The following is a 17,425-nucleotide window of genomic DNA, read 5'->3' as shown; positions in this document are numbered from 1 at the left end:
ATATAGAATGTATCAATTAGTAGGACTTATTTTTTTAGGCCCAATCAGAGATTGTTGACGAACGTTAAATTTAGCACCCGACTGAACTCACAACTCTCTGTCGTTTGATTTGTTTTTTTCGACCATAGGGATTATACATAACAGAGGTGATAAACTGACTGGAAACGGAAAAACGTTGCGTGGAATTAAGAAGCAACATCAACATCTAATCGCTATTACGGAAAACCACTTTGGATGTATTTAAAATTGAAAATATATTTGTCGTTGACAAAATATTTGTCGTTTCAGCGGCGTACAAGTATACATATAGAAAACGGTGAGGAAATTTTAATTTAATTTGGTTATTACTTTCACTGTAAATTTCTATCGTGAATACTTTCTTTTTCATTACTCGACCAATTGTAAATAATTCCCAAATAATCTTATTGCTTTAACTGATCTTACTTAAGATTCATTTCCTGTTTCCTAAATTTGACATTAATTATTATATTGCTACAATCATACCATACAAACGGTAATTCTTTATTGCCCATAATAAAGATATTGTGATCTCTTCCACAAGATTATGTGAAATTATATGACTTATCAGTGGCTATGGCAGGAGGGCTTGAATAACATATTAGAAACAGATAAGGCAAATTAGTTATTTCAATGAAAGACTTATAAGATTTCAATTGCCTTGTAACCGCTTGAAATTGGGTTCTTTTAGTAATCATAAAAAAATCAAAAATATTGATACTAACTGATAACAAAAGTTTAAATAATATTATTAAAATTAATTTAATTTAGTATGACTTAAAAAAAACAAAACCAAATACTGCTTGGACATGCATGTGTTTCAGGAAATGTTAAAAGTGAAGAGGGTCAACAAAAATCTGAGCTGTATTTTCCGCGCGCGTTTCGACTGGCAATGGGTGTCGCTGCTTGTAACGTCGTGGTCTCAATCTGCCTCTGGACTGCCTGAGTCATCATATTGCAGGCAGGCGTCATCTAGCGAAGGCTGGTGTACTTCTTGATTTATACCCGAATGGTGCTTTATATGCAATCCCAGAAGGAGGTGAATGGGGAAATCCAACAGTCATTGTTAATGAGGCACGTGGCAGTAGGTATAAAACGTTAGGGGTAGAGACCCCAGAATTCAAAACTCAAAATGGAGACCAACGAAGAGATGAGACGGGCTAGGATAGCAGCACAAACGTCGGTGGGAGACGAGACTGCTACCACCGGCAGGCACAGTGAAGTCGAAGAAAAAGGAGAAGCTTCTGCGCTCTACTGAGCAGGTGACGAGGGTTCCAACTCTGACAGAAAGTGTTATGTGTAATAAGGTATGTATCTCTTATACACGTTTATAACGGAAGTGATGAAAATCGTCAAAATTCCATCTAGGAACGATGGGAATATATATATATATATATGTATGTACCTTGATGGAATAACATATTTATTCTGTAGAGCCTGTTTCGGTTAAGTACGATCTCATTTTGGGCAATCTTTTCCAAATTAGTTTTTCTTTCATATATTTTCTAGATAAAAACGTACAACGAAAGCTTACCTATCATTTAATTTCCCAACAAATTATTTATCACACTGCTATATACCCACATAGTACTTGGTCCATAAATTACTGATAAAATATATTTAGTTATGTCGTATATTCAAGATAATAATATTTGCAATATCTCTTGTTTATTACCAACACGAGAGCGCAAAAGACTTATCAGCTCGTATCTGGTTCGCTTGTCTGAGATTTTTCACCGTATGTAATCAGTCTGTGCACACCTAATGTAGAGGACCTGCGTTGGAGCTGGAGCAAGTGACATTTAAAAGAACACAACAACCGCTCTTGTGTGATTAATTCGACAAGAGAACTCGACGCGTTTAGAACATTTGCAGTGAATGTGCAAGGCAGGAACGCGATACTAAAGTGTGAAACGATCAATTTACCAATATAAAACACAAAAAACTTATTTAAAGTGCACAAATTTGACGAGTCGAAAGAAGCATTCCAAAATGAATTTCTTTGAATCAATTGTCAAATATTTAATCTATATCGCCAATATAGTATTTTTGGTGAGTTAAAGCAATAAAAACAATAGACAAAAAATTATTAAAAAGTACAGTGTTGTAAAAAAGTAATGTGTTTGTGTATATAAATTCAGTTTATTACCTGAAATTGAAATTCTCAAAGTACCGTTAGGAATTTGTTAATTTTTTACATTCATATTAGCATATGTTCGCTTTGTGCAAGTGTCCGTGTATTTTGTAATTGTGTGTAGGTGGAAAAAACATGACATGAAAGTGGTTTTAACTTAATGACTTCAAATGGCGCGATTCTGGAGAAATTTTTGCTCCCCTTTATAATTACAGAGTAATCAACTTAATTACAAATATGGATACGGCAATATTTATGATCTTGAACTTCATTATTATATCGGCCAAAGTAAAAAGGATTTAAAAAGACCTCATAGTAAATTAAAAATAAATGTTTTTTTCATTTTTTGTTGCTGTGCATAGTATGAGCGTTTTCCAAATCCTCAATCCTTGGACAGTAACCCTTAAAAAAAAATTTGCTAGAGCAATAAATACCTCCTGTTAAGCAAAAACTTAACTTCGAACTGAAGTTGAAAAATATTTTTCAAGTATTAAAATACCTATAATTAATCTATATAATAATAAAAACAAATAAAAGTAATTTCTTTTCAGTACAAAGCATTACGTATAACGACCTAAAGTCATGTAAGAGTAAAGCAGCTATCGAAGTGTTTTGTTTTCCACCGACTACTCACTTCTGAGATGTTATCAACTGTCATTAATTACTTTGTTACCTGAAACTGAGCACAATATTTTTGCAATTAATAATGTACTTTATTCATTATTTACTTTAAAAAGTCTTTATACTAAGTAAAACTCTTTTTCACTCAAGGTCAATTATAAGGCCTGGTAAAAAGAATTCCATTATTTCTGCATCAACGTAAATTGAAGTTTTTATTTAGCATAGTTAGAATATTTCGATTTAGGTCAAATATATACTATCTCCTAACACACGCTTCTTTCCCCAACAAAATCACTCGTCATTGATAGAAACAGGTAGTAATCACTTGCTGCCACTTCCAGACTATAAGGTGGATGTGTAAGATCCTCCCAACTAAGCTCCCTGACTTTCTAGCGGTCAAAATCACTTTGTGTGGCGTTATGCTGATGCAACACAATTCCGCTCCTTTTGGCCAAAGCTGGCCACTTCTGTTCGTTTGCTTACATCAGACGATTCAATTGTACAGTTGCGAATTAAAAGTTTGGCCGTAGGGGAGTAGCTGATAGTAGATGATCTCCTGCCAATCCCACCAAACACGCTGCAAACCCCTTCTGTTCATCAATCTTGGTTTGACCACAGACTGCGCCAGCTCATCGCGTTTCGACTGCGACGTCTTTCGCTTGACGTGTCGTAAGATACCCACTTTTTATCACCAAGCCACGAAGCCAACCACTTCATAATTGGATCGACTTTGTTGCTTATGTACTTGTAGTGATAAATAGATGGAAATTCGGTCCATGAGGTTTTTTGTCTTAAAACGTGTGATATCGAGTTAAATTTTATATTCCGCCTTATTTGAATATTTCCAAATAGTTTTTTGTACAATGTTTAGCTTGAACTTGACGATTTTCATTATTTGATCGCGTGATCGACCAAACTAATATTGCCGCGTGAGTAGCTGTTACAGTATCAGGACCGTAAAGACTATTTACATTTTTAGCCGCCAGGCTTGGGCGTAATTCCTTTTCCCTGTCAGTTGTTTGTTCAATTCCCTTGCATGTTTCGACGAATTTAAAATAGCTACTACCAACTAACAGTTAAAAAATGGTATCTAAAGTGGCCTGTAGGCAATTACATATATTTCATTATGTTGCTTTCATAAAAAGTTTTCATAAAATCTATCAGATGTTCGAAGAGAAACATTCTATGTAGTTCTATATCTAGCTACAATAAAGTCCATTAACATATGGATGTCAACTACTCTATAAAAGTAATATATGTTTGCATATATGTACATGATTATTGGTAGAATTTCCGCTACATTTTTAACCTCATTTGTGGGCATACAAGTGACTATTATTATTGGCATGGAGTTAATAATTGCCTGAGTACTTATACCTCTCAGAATATCGGTGCATACTTGTTTCGTCAATTCGCTAAAATTACATTTTTTTTGCGAGCGGGAAATGTATTCATTTGTTGACATTCAGATGTACACTAAAATAAATAGTGTTGGTAGAGATTAGATATTACAACTGAGTTGTAAGTAGTTACTGGGTATTACAAACATATGAACATATGTATGTTGTACAAAATGGCGTTGGTAACTGCGTAAATAACCGCGAAAGTTACATACTGCATTTCGAGTTCTACAAGTAGTGTGGCGAAAATTCTCTTTATAAAAGGTTAAGTGGAGTCTAGGTAAATGTGTACTTGTAGTAATTCCGCTGAAAACTATATAATATTTGACCTTGATATTATACAGTAAGTCATGACCAAATGTATGGGGCAGTAGTTATGCTTCGGCTGGTCGTAGGCTTAGACCATAATTTGACAAAATTAAAAAAAAACAATTATGACAATTTGACCCGGACTGAAAAAAATATGTATTTTTACATATATATGTGTATACAACAGTCAACTGTCACCTAATAATCAATATAGAAAGGTCAATTTGCAAAGACAATATCACGTGAAGCTCATTTAATGCATGATAACGCTTTGATAAACACATAACCTATAAATATGAGTACATATGATATCTACTTGTAAGTTTTAGCTACTGCTACAATAATAAAGATTAGAAAGATTTAAATGCACAAATCAGAGTTTTTTATCATACCATTTTTATGCATACCTACCAACGTTTATATATTTGTAGTTGATAACAATTTCAGATTATAATATAAAGGTTAAACCGAACATGTATACATCTCATCTATGAACTATTGGATACTACCATATATAAATGTATATAATAAATACTTATGTGTTTTTTTATTTTTCGATTCATAGATATGTGGCGTTCTCATTATCGTCCTTGGCTCATTTATGGTGGGCAATCTTGGCGATTTCTCATCATTCGAAGAGGCTATTAACGTTGATACACTGCCCATCATAATAATTATACTGGGTTGTATAATATTTGTGATATCATTCTTTGGCTGCTGTGGAGCGATACGCGAGAATTCGTGTTGCATGACAACGGTAGGTGTTATATAATATTATATAGACTAATATGATAGAGCGATACGTGTTATTAACCCATTTCTATTCCCCACAGTACGCCGTCTTCATGTTCATTCTGTTCTGTCTACAAGTTGCTTTAGTAGTCTGGGTATTTATAAAACGTGACGATTTCTTGAAAACTATGACAGATCTCGTTGATACAGCATGGAATCAGAATGATTCCGCTAAAGGTTACCCAATGGACGCGTTACAACTTAGCGTAAGCATGCTATATTTCTAATTTTTTACGAATATAAGTTGAAACTAATTTAATTTCTACTTTTCAAAATTAGTTCAAGTGCTGTGGAAAGACCAATTATACCGATTATATAACTGCGGACAAAGATGTGCCAGTTTCATGCTGTGGCTCTCTCGACATTAAGGAGTGTCCCGCAGATGTCTATCAGACTAAGCCAGGCTGTACTGCTGAATTCGTTGGATTCTGGGCGACAAATACGAATATTATCCGTTACGCGGGCATTGCAGTTGCGGCCATTGAATTGGCGGTACTCACAATAGCCTGTTGCCTAGCAAGCAGCATGCGCAATTCGCGAAGACATTAAATACGCGGAAGAAACTGAGTGTGTGTAGAGCATGCGGTTTTGTAAATAAATTACATCAGTATATTGTACATTGAATTCATTTTATTTGAAGTACAAATAATAATTGTGAATCATGTAACTTATGTACGTGTATGTACGCGTATACACAAGGCATTGCATAAGTTAAGTAAACTTAGTTAGGTATTTTATATTGTTAATCAATTATTATTAATATGTTTTAATATTTGTTGATTCGTTTTATTTATTATGAATACATACAAATTAAACAAATTGAAAGCCAGACTTGTTTATTTCATCGCTTTAGTTATTTTTATTGGAAATGTAATGAAGCGCCGAATTGGCGTAGGTTCATACCGACCTAAACGGTTAAGTTCGACTATAAGATAGAGAAATTGTGCGAGATGATTGAGGAGGCGAGCTATAGTTGCAAATTAGGCACAATAAACATTGGCTAACCCCTTGCCGACCTAGTATTGTGTTTCAGGTGCTTTGTAAAAGCTATTATCTAAAATTATGTTATAACCAAATCGAACAAAAAACTGTGAAAAGGCAAAGGCATTTTAAAAGAGAGATACAGGTTGGTTGAAAAGTGAATAGCGCTGACTAAGAAGTAGCACTAATAACTCCAAATTTTTTTTTTTTTCTCAAGTTAGTACATCTGTCGTGAGAACACATGCAAAGTCAATTAATTATTTGTTTTCAAGCAATTTGAAGTTGACGTATCAAAGTATTTTTTTAATATGGAAAAAAATGAATATCGCGCAGTGATTAGGTTTCTTGTTTTGAAAGGTTTAAAAGCAAAGGAAATTTATGAAAAATTGTTAGAAGTGTAGTCCTCACCTTCAAAATACACCGTTGAATTTTGGGCTGGTGAATTTAAACGTGGTCGTACTAGGCTTGAAGACGATTCACGCGAAGGACGAACAAAAACCGCACCCTCACCAGAAATCATTGAGCAAGTTCCAAGTTTGACTAAGTTTTTTTTTTTTCATTGAGGAGGAAATACATTTACATATGGCAGGCTTTGGTGTTTCGCTCTGGGTATGTCGGATTTGAACATAAGCCTGGTGACTTGCTAATGTTAATACCGACTAAAACCTCCCATTTCTTGTGGCCTCAAATCCCCCCCGAAACTGCCACTAGGCACTACTAAATATGCTCCACATTTTCAATAGTTCTGGACAGCACTGTAGATAAGTTAGTTTGACTAAGTGTGAAATTGCGAATGCCATAGGCATCTCAGACGAACGAGTACTTCATATTTTACATGGAGAATTACATATGATTAAGCTGTTCAACATAATCTGGATCGAAAATAACTTTCTTAGCAGAAGAAACTCGATTTATTACGTCATTTTATAAATATGGATGAGACTTGGATCTACCACCATGATCATAAATTGAAATAAGAACGTTTACAGTGGACTGAAGCTGGTTATTCAGCTCCAAAGCAGGTGAAGTCACAACGATCAGCAACATAGGGTACGGCATCAGTTTTTTGGGACGCAAAAGAATATTGTGAGAAAATCAACGAATTAAAGTACGAATTACTTGAGCATACACCGTATTCACCAGATTTGGCTCTCAGCGACTACGACCTCTTTAGAAACCTGAAACAATTCCTTCGTGGAAAGTGTTTTTCGTCGAATGAAGAAGCTATTACAGCCGTAGATGGGTATTTTGCATAGCTTCCTGAAAGTCATTATAGGGATGGCATAAAATTATTGGAGGATCATTGGAATAAGTGTATTGAAGTTAAGGGAGATTATATTAAATAAAAAAATAAATTTAGAACCAAAAACCGTATTTTTTCATTTCGAGCGCAGAAACTTTTCAACTAACCTGTAGAATAGAACACTTTTTTTACCACTTTAATGAGTTCTTGACATAATTTCTTTTATTGAATTCAATAGGGTAAAAAAAGGTCAAAGCAAGCAGAGAAGAAGCAAATGGAAGTCATCTGTAGTTGCTTAAAATTTCGCATGTAGTTCCAAAAAACGGAAAGTCTGCTACCAAAGCTGTTAGTAGTTCTAATAAGCGAGGTTGCACTGTATCCCTCATATATTATCGATGGGCCAAAGTACTTTGAGCCCTGCGCAATATACGAATTGTATAAATTTTGTATGTATTTACATATGACACACATTTTTACATGGATGTGTGGTACAATAGATACACCTGTGTCATATTTATCTAGTCGATTAGTGCATGAAAAAATAATCAAAGATAAGTACGTAGTGATTTTTTGATATCTTTTGTAGCCACAACAAAAAATTATTATAATTAATTTTATTAAAAAGCAACAATTCGGCCAAGGGTTCAGTCATTCGAACGAAAGTTACGCGATCAAACGAAATTGGTTTTGAAAAGCACACCAATTAAATATTTTCCAAAACTACGAATAGTTGTGCAATAAAAAATTATATAAATAAAAAATAAATATACTAATAAACATAATTAAATATCAAAAATTAGAAATCAAAAACATTAAAAAATGGGTTGGTGCGAATTTCTCATAAAATGGCTGCTATATTTTTTTAATCTGCTCGCAGTGGTAAGCTGATTATATCCTTATACAAGCTTGTATGTATGTGATGTGAAAATATTTGGAAATCAGAAAACAGGTCATGCCAAAGTAATGGGCTTCAATTCAAGATGTGTGAAATAATAAAAACAAAAGATTTCGAAAATAAAATATCGATAACAACAAAGATTGTAGACAATCAAATTTACGAACTGATTATTGGATTACAGTGCTTCGTGTTAGTCGTTGAAGGTGTTTAATAAGGACTAGCATAGGCTGAACTTCACTTGCATGATCTTACTGTTTGTTGTTTTTTTGACGAAATACTGCTAAATTTTTATTAAGAGGGTTAACGCTGTTCAAAAACAAAAAAGGCTATTATGATGCTAATGATAGTTAGATTTTCTATATTTCAAAGAAATCTTTAACACGTAATTTTAAAGTTTTGAAGAATAAAAATAAATTTTGAGTTTAGGCAGTGGCGATTGGTCAGTTTTTACTACCACTAAAATTAGAATCCACTGTTGTTAACATATAACTGAATTTAGAAGAAAAATCAATTTAAGTCCTTGGTGATTTATTGAAATTTAGGGTTACTGATGGACAAAGCGGTTTTCTTTTGCTATTAAAGCGATATTTGAGCAATCAGATCGCAACGTTCTAGTCCTAATCATTGTTGGGAGCCAAACGATTGTTCGATTGTATGGAAAACGTAATTTTGGCGTGCCAAAAATCATCTAAAAAATTGCGCAATTTTTCAAAGGCCGTAATTTTGTTAAATTTTATAGGTAATTGTAGGTCATTGTATAGGTAATACCTTGCAAATTAATTATTAATATTTTTTTTCAACCATGGTGAAGGCCACAATCACTACAGCATTTTAGGATCTTTTTCTTAGAAACTTGGGAAATAGCAACAATTGCCTGAAATTATTTATAAAATATATATAAATATTCCTTCAAAATTTTATACCATTTCATGCAATATTTTCTTTTAATTCGTAAAAATCGCTTTATTCAGGCGGTTACCATAGGTGTGCTCCGTAAAGGCGCCAACTTAGAGTCAGCAGTACAGAAAACATTTTTATCTTTTTTTTTTTTACTTTACGCCTATGTCTTTTCTTATATAAAACTTTGTGCACAACACATGTCAATCGAAAAAATTCCAATCAACGTTGGAAACTTTCGAGTTCACGCCTAAAAATTAAAAAAAAAAAACATCTAAGTCTACAAATTTCACTATATTTTGCCAAAATTCTGTACATATGTATATACATGCCTATATATGCTATATGTATATAAAATAATATCAGCTCTGTCCGGAATTGCGATAACAATATGGATGACTGTAATTACTTTTGACACATCATTTGCACTTTTCGTGGTTGAAATAGATATTCGCAATGAATATATTATATATATTGGGTACGACTTCAGAACGAAATGATTCATTCGATTTTAACTACACTCTTCCATTTAAATACGTACCTATGTTCGATAATCAAAAAATTCACTTGAACTAATTTAAGAACTAATACAAGTTTCTGAAACGCCTCTTTTGCACTAACAATACTAGTAATAGCAAAAAATTACCACTTCATGATATTGCTTAAGTTAAATGTAGGTTAGGTTAGATTATACTGGCTTCATCTAGTCCTAGCGGATGGCATTTTAGGCAGTCCGAAGAGTTATTTCATATCCCAGAATGCCCTTCTGACATCGACATTTAATCTAAGTCTAGTTCTGGTCTGATTTAGCACAATAAATCTTTAGTAGGTCGATACCAATAAGTAACGCATATGAAATGCTACTTTGTACTTCTAACATGTGGATTTCTTCTATTTTTAATCGGAAACATTCAGTCTAAAACCCATTATGGTTGTTTTGTTGATAAAGCTATTAGCATATGTAAGCTGTCTTTCAATTATTATTCTATGCTACATCCTAGAGTCTGATGCATATTTTCTATATGATTACACAACTTCGACAATATTTTGTTATTATGAGTTTTTATATATTTCTCGTTGACCTCTTTAGCAGAAACCCGATTTCTGGACCACACCTTTTTGTTTTGGATTTACTCCATTTTCTTGGACCCAAACAGCCGATTTTATTTTATCGATTATATTTTTTCTCTAATCTGGTAAAATAATGTGTTTGTTGTAAAAATTTGATGTTTCAGAAACCAAAAGCCAAAACAAGTCTGGTTATTTTAGCTCCTCTCTATATTTATTTCACAAGATATCTTCCATCTCTCTTCTTTCAAATCTCTAACGGACTTCGAATCCAGAAGCATTGATAATACTCATATTCGAGCTGAGAACTGTCAAATAATACTATTTGCCTGAAAGCAATTTTATTAAACTATAATATATACAAGTCTTATACGCTGTGGGAACTTATTTTCCGGTCCAGAATCAGTCTTAAAGCTTTTTAAAATTCATATCTATATCCAGCAAATGGTAATCATACATAAGTTGCTTGATATTTTTACTTCGGCGACTTCGTATATGTTCGAGTAATTCGAATTAAAATTAATTTTCAGATAGTTGGCATCCTACTCATCATACTCGGCAGTCTTGTTCTGGATGGCATGGGTGATCTAAAATCGGATAGTAATATCGATTATGTCAATGTCGTACCCATTATTGTTATAGTATTGGGTGCTGTCATATTTATTGTGTCCTTCTTTGGCTGTTGCGGCGCACTTAGGGAGATCAATTGGTGTATCCTATTAGTAAGTCTGAAAGATATATACACATCCTAAATTATTTTTACATTCTTCGATAATAAACCTTTTCTGTTTTCTTCAAACTTCTGCAGTACTCGCTTTTTATGTTCATACTGATGTGTCTGCAGATTGCACTTGTCGTTTGGGCTTTCGTGGAGAAGACAGATTTCCTCAACTCTATGAATACGATTGTTCATAATGCGTTTGAAAATAGAAATGACGATGCTGACAACCCTATGAATATAATACAGATTACAGTAAGTCGCATATATGTTCGCGAAAGTTTGTTTTATTAAACTTTTAACAATCTTTTTATTTTTTCTCTTTGAAATATAGTTCAGCTGCTGTGGCTACAACAATTACACTGATTATAGTAGCGCCGTACCACCGTCTTGCTGTGGTTTTGTGGAAACGGATGCTCCGTGTCCAGCGGTCATTTATACTACTAAATCGGGTTGCCAAACGGTGTTTTATAACTTCTGGTACGATAATTTGGGTTATGTACGAATTGGTGGCATTGTGGTGGTTGTTATAGAATTTTTGGCTTTGATATCTGGTTGTGGTTTGGCGGGATGCGTCCGAAAAGCGGAGCGAAGAAATATGGCTTAGAGAACTGGCTCAATATTTATAGTTAATTATATATTTTAATTGTTCCGTAGCTTAAAAAATGAAATTTGCTTTAAGTGAAGAATATTTTACTTTTGATTTTTGGAAATAAGGTTTTATTTATAATACATTTAGTAGTATAGTTATAATATTTTAAATAAATTACAACAAATTCACTCGTAATGAAAATTTTCGAAAATCTGTCAAAAAATAAATCACGAAATATTGGTTCTACAACTATGCCCGCCAACAGTTGGCGTAGCTTGATTATTATTATATTCTTCCAAAATTCCGAAGCTGCGTTGGAAAGCTATTGTCCAGGTGCACCCTTTTCAGAATATGTCATTCATTTGAAGCGTAAGCAACAATAATTTTTTTAACTCAAATATGTTTGTGCGGGGAGTTCTTCTTCATTATTTTAATATGAAGAAAACCACATCAGCAAGTCATCGAATTTTAGTGGAAGTTTATGGTGAACATGCTCTAGCTGAGCCAACGTGAAAAAAGGGGTTTGGATGATTTAAAAGTGTTTATTTTGACTTGGTAAACGAAAGACGTCCTGGGCGACCAAAAAAGGTTGAAGATGAGGAACTAGTAGCATTAGTTAATGAAAACTGTTGTCAAACACAAGAAGCGCTCGTAGAATCTTTGGGAGTCACTAAACAGCCATATTTCAAAAGGTTTTAAAGCAGCCGGATATAATCAAAAGCAAGGAAATTGAAGTCGTTTTGCATCGTATTGTAACTGGTAATGAAAAATAGAGCCATTATGGACAACCTTAAAAGCAAAAGATCACATGTGAAACAAAGAGCCAAATCAATGGCAAAGCCGAATATTCATGACTCCAAGGTAATGTTGGGTATTTGGTGTGACCGGAAGAGCGTGATGTATTATGAGCTTATAAAACTGAGTGAAATCATTAACGAGGAACGCTACCGACATGAACTCATAACTCATAAATTGTAACAAGAGATTGATGAACAACGCTCAGAATTTGAGACTGGACACGGAGCTTTAAATTTTCCATCATGACAACGCTCGAGATCTTGTTGCAAGACCGGTTAAAAATTAACCTGGCTGGCTGGAAAGTTTTGCCACACCCGTCTTTTATAGATCCAGATCTTGCCCCTTCTAACTACCATTTGTTCCGGTCGCTCTTTTTCGAATACGGTTCATCACTAGTTATAATATTTTACGTTGGAGTATTGATAAAATAAAACTCACTTTTTGTCTGGGGGTACTCACTCGGTGCCCTGTTTTGGATTTGGGACTTGTAGGCATATTTTTAAATAAGCTGTTTTTCCCCGAAGAAGTCTTCGTCTGATACTAAAAACATTTTATCCCGCGCCTTTCCTTAAAACATATATTCTGAATTGCTAAATAATTTCGGGGGTCAGTCACTCTTTTAAGTTTTAAAAATGGAAACGGAAAAATACTTTAAGAGTTACCGGACTAGCAAACATCCCCACTAAAAAAATGGTTTTAAAGTAACCGCTTCACTGAATCAATGAATTTTTTCTCACTTATAAATCAGATATTAAGTTTAGGAACTAACTTTTTATAGATAAAATAAAATAATAGGTTACAGCAGTCTCCTTGTTCGAGTAGCCCGGCTGATTTGTGTAACCGACCCACTTATAGAGCTATTAAGCTCAAAAATATCGAGTACTGGAAATTTTAAAAGTCAATGAAAAGTAAGTAATTTAAGAATATCATTGCCTATTTCGTATTCAACAGTTTTTATCTCCCAAAAATATGCTACACATTTTTGTACAACAACCGTTCCACTGGAAGAAGGCTTAATGAGCTAATAGCGATAAGGCTTTGTGGCCTGGAAAAATTGTGCACTATATAAAATATACTATTAGATAGCAAATGACAGTAATACGGTTGAGGTCTGATGGAAAACGTAGCAATATTCGCATTACAGTTATAAATAAATAAAGAAAATATAGAGGAAGGAAGGAAAAAAGTTTATTACACGAAAATATGGATTGCGGTGGAGTTTTAGTGAAATATGTGCTCTTCTTATTCAACATACTCTTCGTAGTAAGTAAAGACAAGAAAATATAACCTCAAAATGATAATAGCACTTTTTTATATCACGCGAGCACTCAATAACGGTTTAAATAGTTAGACAACGTTAGCAATGTTAGTCATAGAAATCGAATTTGCAGTTCCTAAATATTGAGTCATGGTGTGCTAACGCAGTTTGCAAATTAGTTGCAGCCCATTTTATAAGTTAATTTATTTTTGTAGTAAGTGATTACACGAAAACGAGATAAAAGGAAGAAAATAATTAATATTTAAGTTCTAAGTACAAGCTTACAAGGTAAACAGTGTCATAAAGCAGAAGTCTTTTATCTACATAATATAATATAAAGCTGTTTCGCTTCATCGATAGTAAAGCCTCTCTATCTTATCACCAATGCCGACAAATTTACACAAAAATTAATTGAAACTATTTTTTTTTTTTTGGCGCTGAGGCCTTTTTTTTTGTTTTGTTTACATAAAACGCGTTAACTACGGTTATACCGAGGCTATAAAACCCTCCACAAATAAAAAAATTATCCATCCAAGAACTTGATTTTGGTCGTTTATTTTTTATGACAGTGTGATGTGATATGATATGAAAAATGTATTTATATATTTTATAATTCTCTTGAACATCCATGCCAAATTACGTGAAGAAATCTCGTGAAATAAAACAGTTTTTCATACAAGGTCTTGATTTTGTTCGATCAGATTTGTTTATGCTATGGTTATTCGATATCGCCGGTTTCAACAAATGAGCAGCTTCTTGAGGAAAACAGAGCGTGTGCAAAATTTCAGAGCGATATCTCAAAAACTGAGGGACTAGTTCGCGTATATACAGACAGGGGTATCCGATGCTTCCTTCTGGCCGTTACAAACTTTGTGACATACTTAATATACTCAGTGCAGGACATTAAAATTAAGTGCCCATGTGTGAAGTATAAATAAATTTGTTTACTTTGTACTTGCTGCTGCTAATATAGGTAATATTTTTGTATATAAGCGACATAAAAAAACAATTGCACTTCTTACTGATATCGTTATCAATCAACTCATCACAGCAGTTAAAATTTTACATTGACCACCCTGTATTCTTGAATTTTTTCTTCTATTTTTATCAAATAACGATAGCTCATACCCTTTTACTATAAAATAATTGAGACATAATGCCTATGACGTCATGATTTTGTATAACCAACCCGTTATCAGTTTGTGAATTACAAATGTTCTTACTGTTGTTTGGTACATTTTTCATTGAAAGAGTGGGGTACTTTTTGTCAATAAAAGATATGTAAATTTTTGAGAGGTTATTTGTACCTTAAGGAGTTATATCACCTTGTGATTTTTCAAACTCGTTTTTTTTTTTGTTTCTGCATATTTCGAAAGTACACATATTACAGAACATCCTCCGAAAGGAGTAAGGAAAATTTCTCTTAGTCGGTTCGACCCTTCGACTTTTACTTTTGACACGACTATCTCAGATATATTTATCAGTTAATGATCGAAGGAATATTTTTTTTTGATAATACCTTAGACACCATGAAATGTAAATGCAGAAAAATCTTTCTCCTGGAGATTGGCTACGGGATCAAAGGAATGCAAATTTTTCAAACTGAATCGCCAATTATTAAAGTACATTAAATTCTTTATTAATTAATCTAAATGCTTTTTCAAAAAAATTCATAAAAACCGCGGTTTTTCTGACATGCAAGTGGATATAACCCCTTAAGCGATGCGGGAATCTAACTTCGCTTAAACTAAATTTGACTAATTTTGTTGAATAATCTTCATAAAAACATTATTTTGTACTTATGATAATTAATCAAATACATATCTACAGGTATGCGGTATATTGCTAATTGTCTTCGGTTCCATATTAGTATCACACGTACAGCAAGTGGGTAGCATTGCGCAAACGTTTGAAGCTAACAGCGTCCCCATAGCAATTCTTATACTGGGATGTGTGATATTCATTATTTCGTTTTTGGGTTGCTGCGGTGCAATACGCGAGAATACTTGTTGCACAATGACGGTAAGTCACATAATTACGAGCATATATATATGTAGATGTACACATATGTACATATACATTTTTATAAATGAATATTACTACTTACGTATATACGTCTTCATCTTGTAGTACTCCGTCATTATGCTCGTCCTCTTGCTGGTTCAGATTGCTCTGGTGATTCTTGTTTGGACACAACGTGCCAAATTTCTCAATTATGTAGATCAAATTGTGGAATCAATTTGGAAGCAACACAAAACAGATCAAAAAGTAATGGACGCTTTGCAATTGACGGTAAGTTTTTCACTAATTGGTTAGTTGCTCACTAATCGGTTAGTGCTTAACCAGAAGTACATTTGAAACTAATAATAAAAATATTTCTTTCATTTAGTTTAACTGTTGTGGCGTAGATGGCGCAACTGATTACACCTTAAATCTCGAGTCAGTCCCCAATTCCTGTTGTGGCACAAACGCCGCGTCTTGTAATATGTTAGATGCTATAAAGAGACCTGGTTGCAAGCAAGCTTTCCATTCATTTTGGGATAAAAGCATAAATATTGTACGTTATGCTGGCCTCGGAGTCGCAGCTATTGAAGTGAGTCGTTTAAAGACACTTTGCATTCTTAATTTAATTACTGAACTTAAACCGTAATTTTACTATATTTATTTTCAGTTAGTGGCATTTATTTTCGCCTGCTGCTTAGCGAATCAAGTGCGTAACAGTCAAAGGAGAGCAAACTACTAATTACAAAATGGCGGTTATTTGTAATGTTGTGTTTGCAAGTCTTAGCTTGGCAGCGATTACAGTTTGCTTGTCACCAATAAAACTATCAAATATTTTGCATCTAAGAAGTAACTATTTAGCTTTTATGAAAGTATATGAAATCGGTTTATGCTATAAGATTCTGTTATAATGATTTGAATTCAAAACGATTAAATAAAACTTAACAAATTAGTGAGGAAGCGGAAGCCCCGACGAAAACTAAACTCTTTCAATACATATGACACTTTATTTAGATTCCACAAATGGTAAATTTAGGGCAGCACTGTTATAAAATTAGTCTGCTGTAAAGTTTTTGCCAGTTGTTATGGATACATAACAGTTAGAGCAAAGAATGTAAATTATATATAGTATATATAATAAAACGACAATACGTTGATTTTTCGTTTAGACATTATAAGTTGTTGTTGCAAATTATATTTATGAATTGCAGTGATCATGAAAAATAAGTTAATACAGTAAAATATTATGTCTTTGAATTACAAGAAAACAACATAGTGCCGAACAACGAATGGGTCGTACATCTAAAAATTGTCGCTTATAGAGGTAAATACAAAAGAGGCTCTCAGTTATAGAGGTCAAAGTGGGAAATACGGCTGTCACTTATAGAGGTTTTTGTTGCTCATTCATAGAGGTTTTTAAGAGGTCAAATTTCGGGTCCAGAGACTTATTCTCACTTATAGAGTTTTCTTGCTTACCCAGTTCTCTCTTACTTAGATTTGACTGGAATATATAATACATTATATAATTTATATTCTCTGGTTAGAACCTGTTCAAGCACAACATTGGGTTATCGACTCCGTTCACATGGTTTTGTCAATTCGGTAATAAAAAATATTTCAGAAACTTTAACAGTAATTTCTGGTAGAGTTTTCTGTTTGATATATGCAACAGTTAACTTGCAGAGAAACGTAACTAT

The 17,425-nt window shown here is 33.5% G+C and overlaps 3 protein-coding genes across 3 annotated transcripts; all 3 read left to right on the top strand.

Annotated features, from left to right (window-relative positions):
- The first annotated feature begins 1,836 nt into the window (after positions 1 to 1,836).
- Positions 1,837 to 6,099, top strand: Tsp42Eb (Tetraspanin 42Eb). Its single transcript, XM_014247293.3, has 4 exons — positions 1,837 to 2,070; positions 5,048 to 5,239; positions 5,316 to 5,480; positions 5,554 to 6,099. Exons 1-4 carry the CDS (start codon positions 2,011 to 2,013, stop codon positions 5,821 to 5,823), a joined length of 687 nt encoding a protein of 228 aa, XP_014102768.2. The 5' UTR covers positions 1,837 to 2,010; the 3' UTR covers positions 5,824 to 6,099.
- A 2,026-nt stretch (positions 6,100 to 8,125) lies between these two features.
- On the top strand, positions 8,126 to 11,813 carry LOC106627290 (23 kDa integral membrane protein). Its single transcript, XM_014247357.3, has 4 exons — positions 8,126 to 8,377; positions 10,892 to 11,083; positions 11,170 to 11,334; positions 11,414 to 11,813. Exons 1-4 carry the CDS (start codon positions 8,318 to 8,320, stop codon positions 11,684 to 11,686), a joined length of 690 nt encoding a protein of 229 aa, XP_014102832.2. The 5' UTR covers positions 8,126 to 8,317; the 3' UTR covers positions 11,687 to 11,813.
- Positions 11,814 to 13,552: 1,739 nt separating this feature from the next.
- Positions 13,553 to 16,712, top strand: LOC106627271 (23 kDa integral membrane protein). Its single transcript, XM_014247337.3, has 5 exons — positions 13,553 to 13,732; positions 15,558 to 15,749; positions 15,858 to 16,019; positions 16,117 to 16,320; positions 16,399 to 16,712. Exons 1-5 carry the CDS (start codon positions 13,673 to 13,675, stop codon positions 16,468 to 16,470), a joined length of 690 nt encoding a protein of 229 aa, XP_014102812.2. The 5' UTR covers positions 13,553 to 13,672; the 3' UTR covers positions 16,471 to 16,712.
- Positions 16,713 to 17,425: the final 713 nt, after the last annotated feature.

This window comes from Bactrocera oleae, chromosome 4, assembly GCF_042242935.1.
Source record: "Bactrocera oleae isolate idBacOlea1 chromosome 4, idBacOlea1, whole genome shotgun sequence".
Lineage (NCBI taxonomy): Eukaryota > Metazoa > Arthropoda > Insecta > Diptera > Tephritidae > Bactrocera > Bactrocera oleae.
Note: the sequence above shows the minus strand (reverse complement) of the source record. Positions and strands in the feature narration are given on the sequence as shown.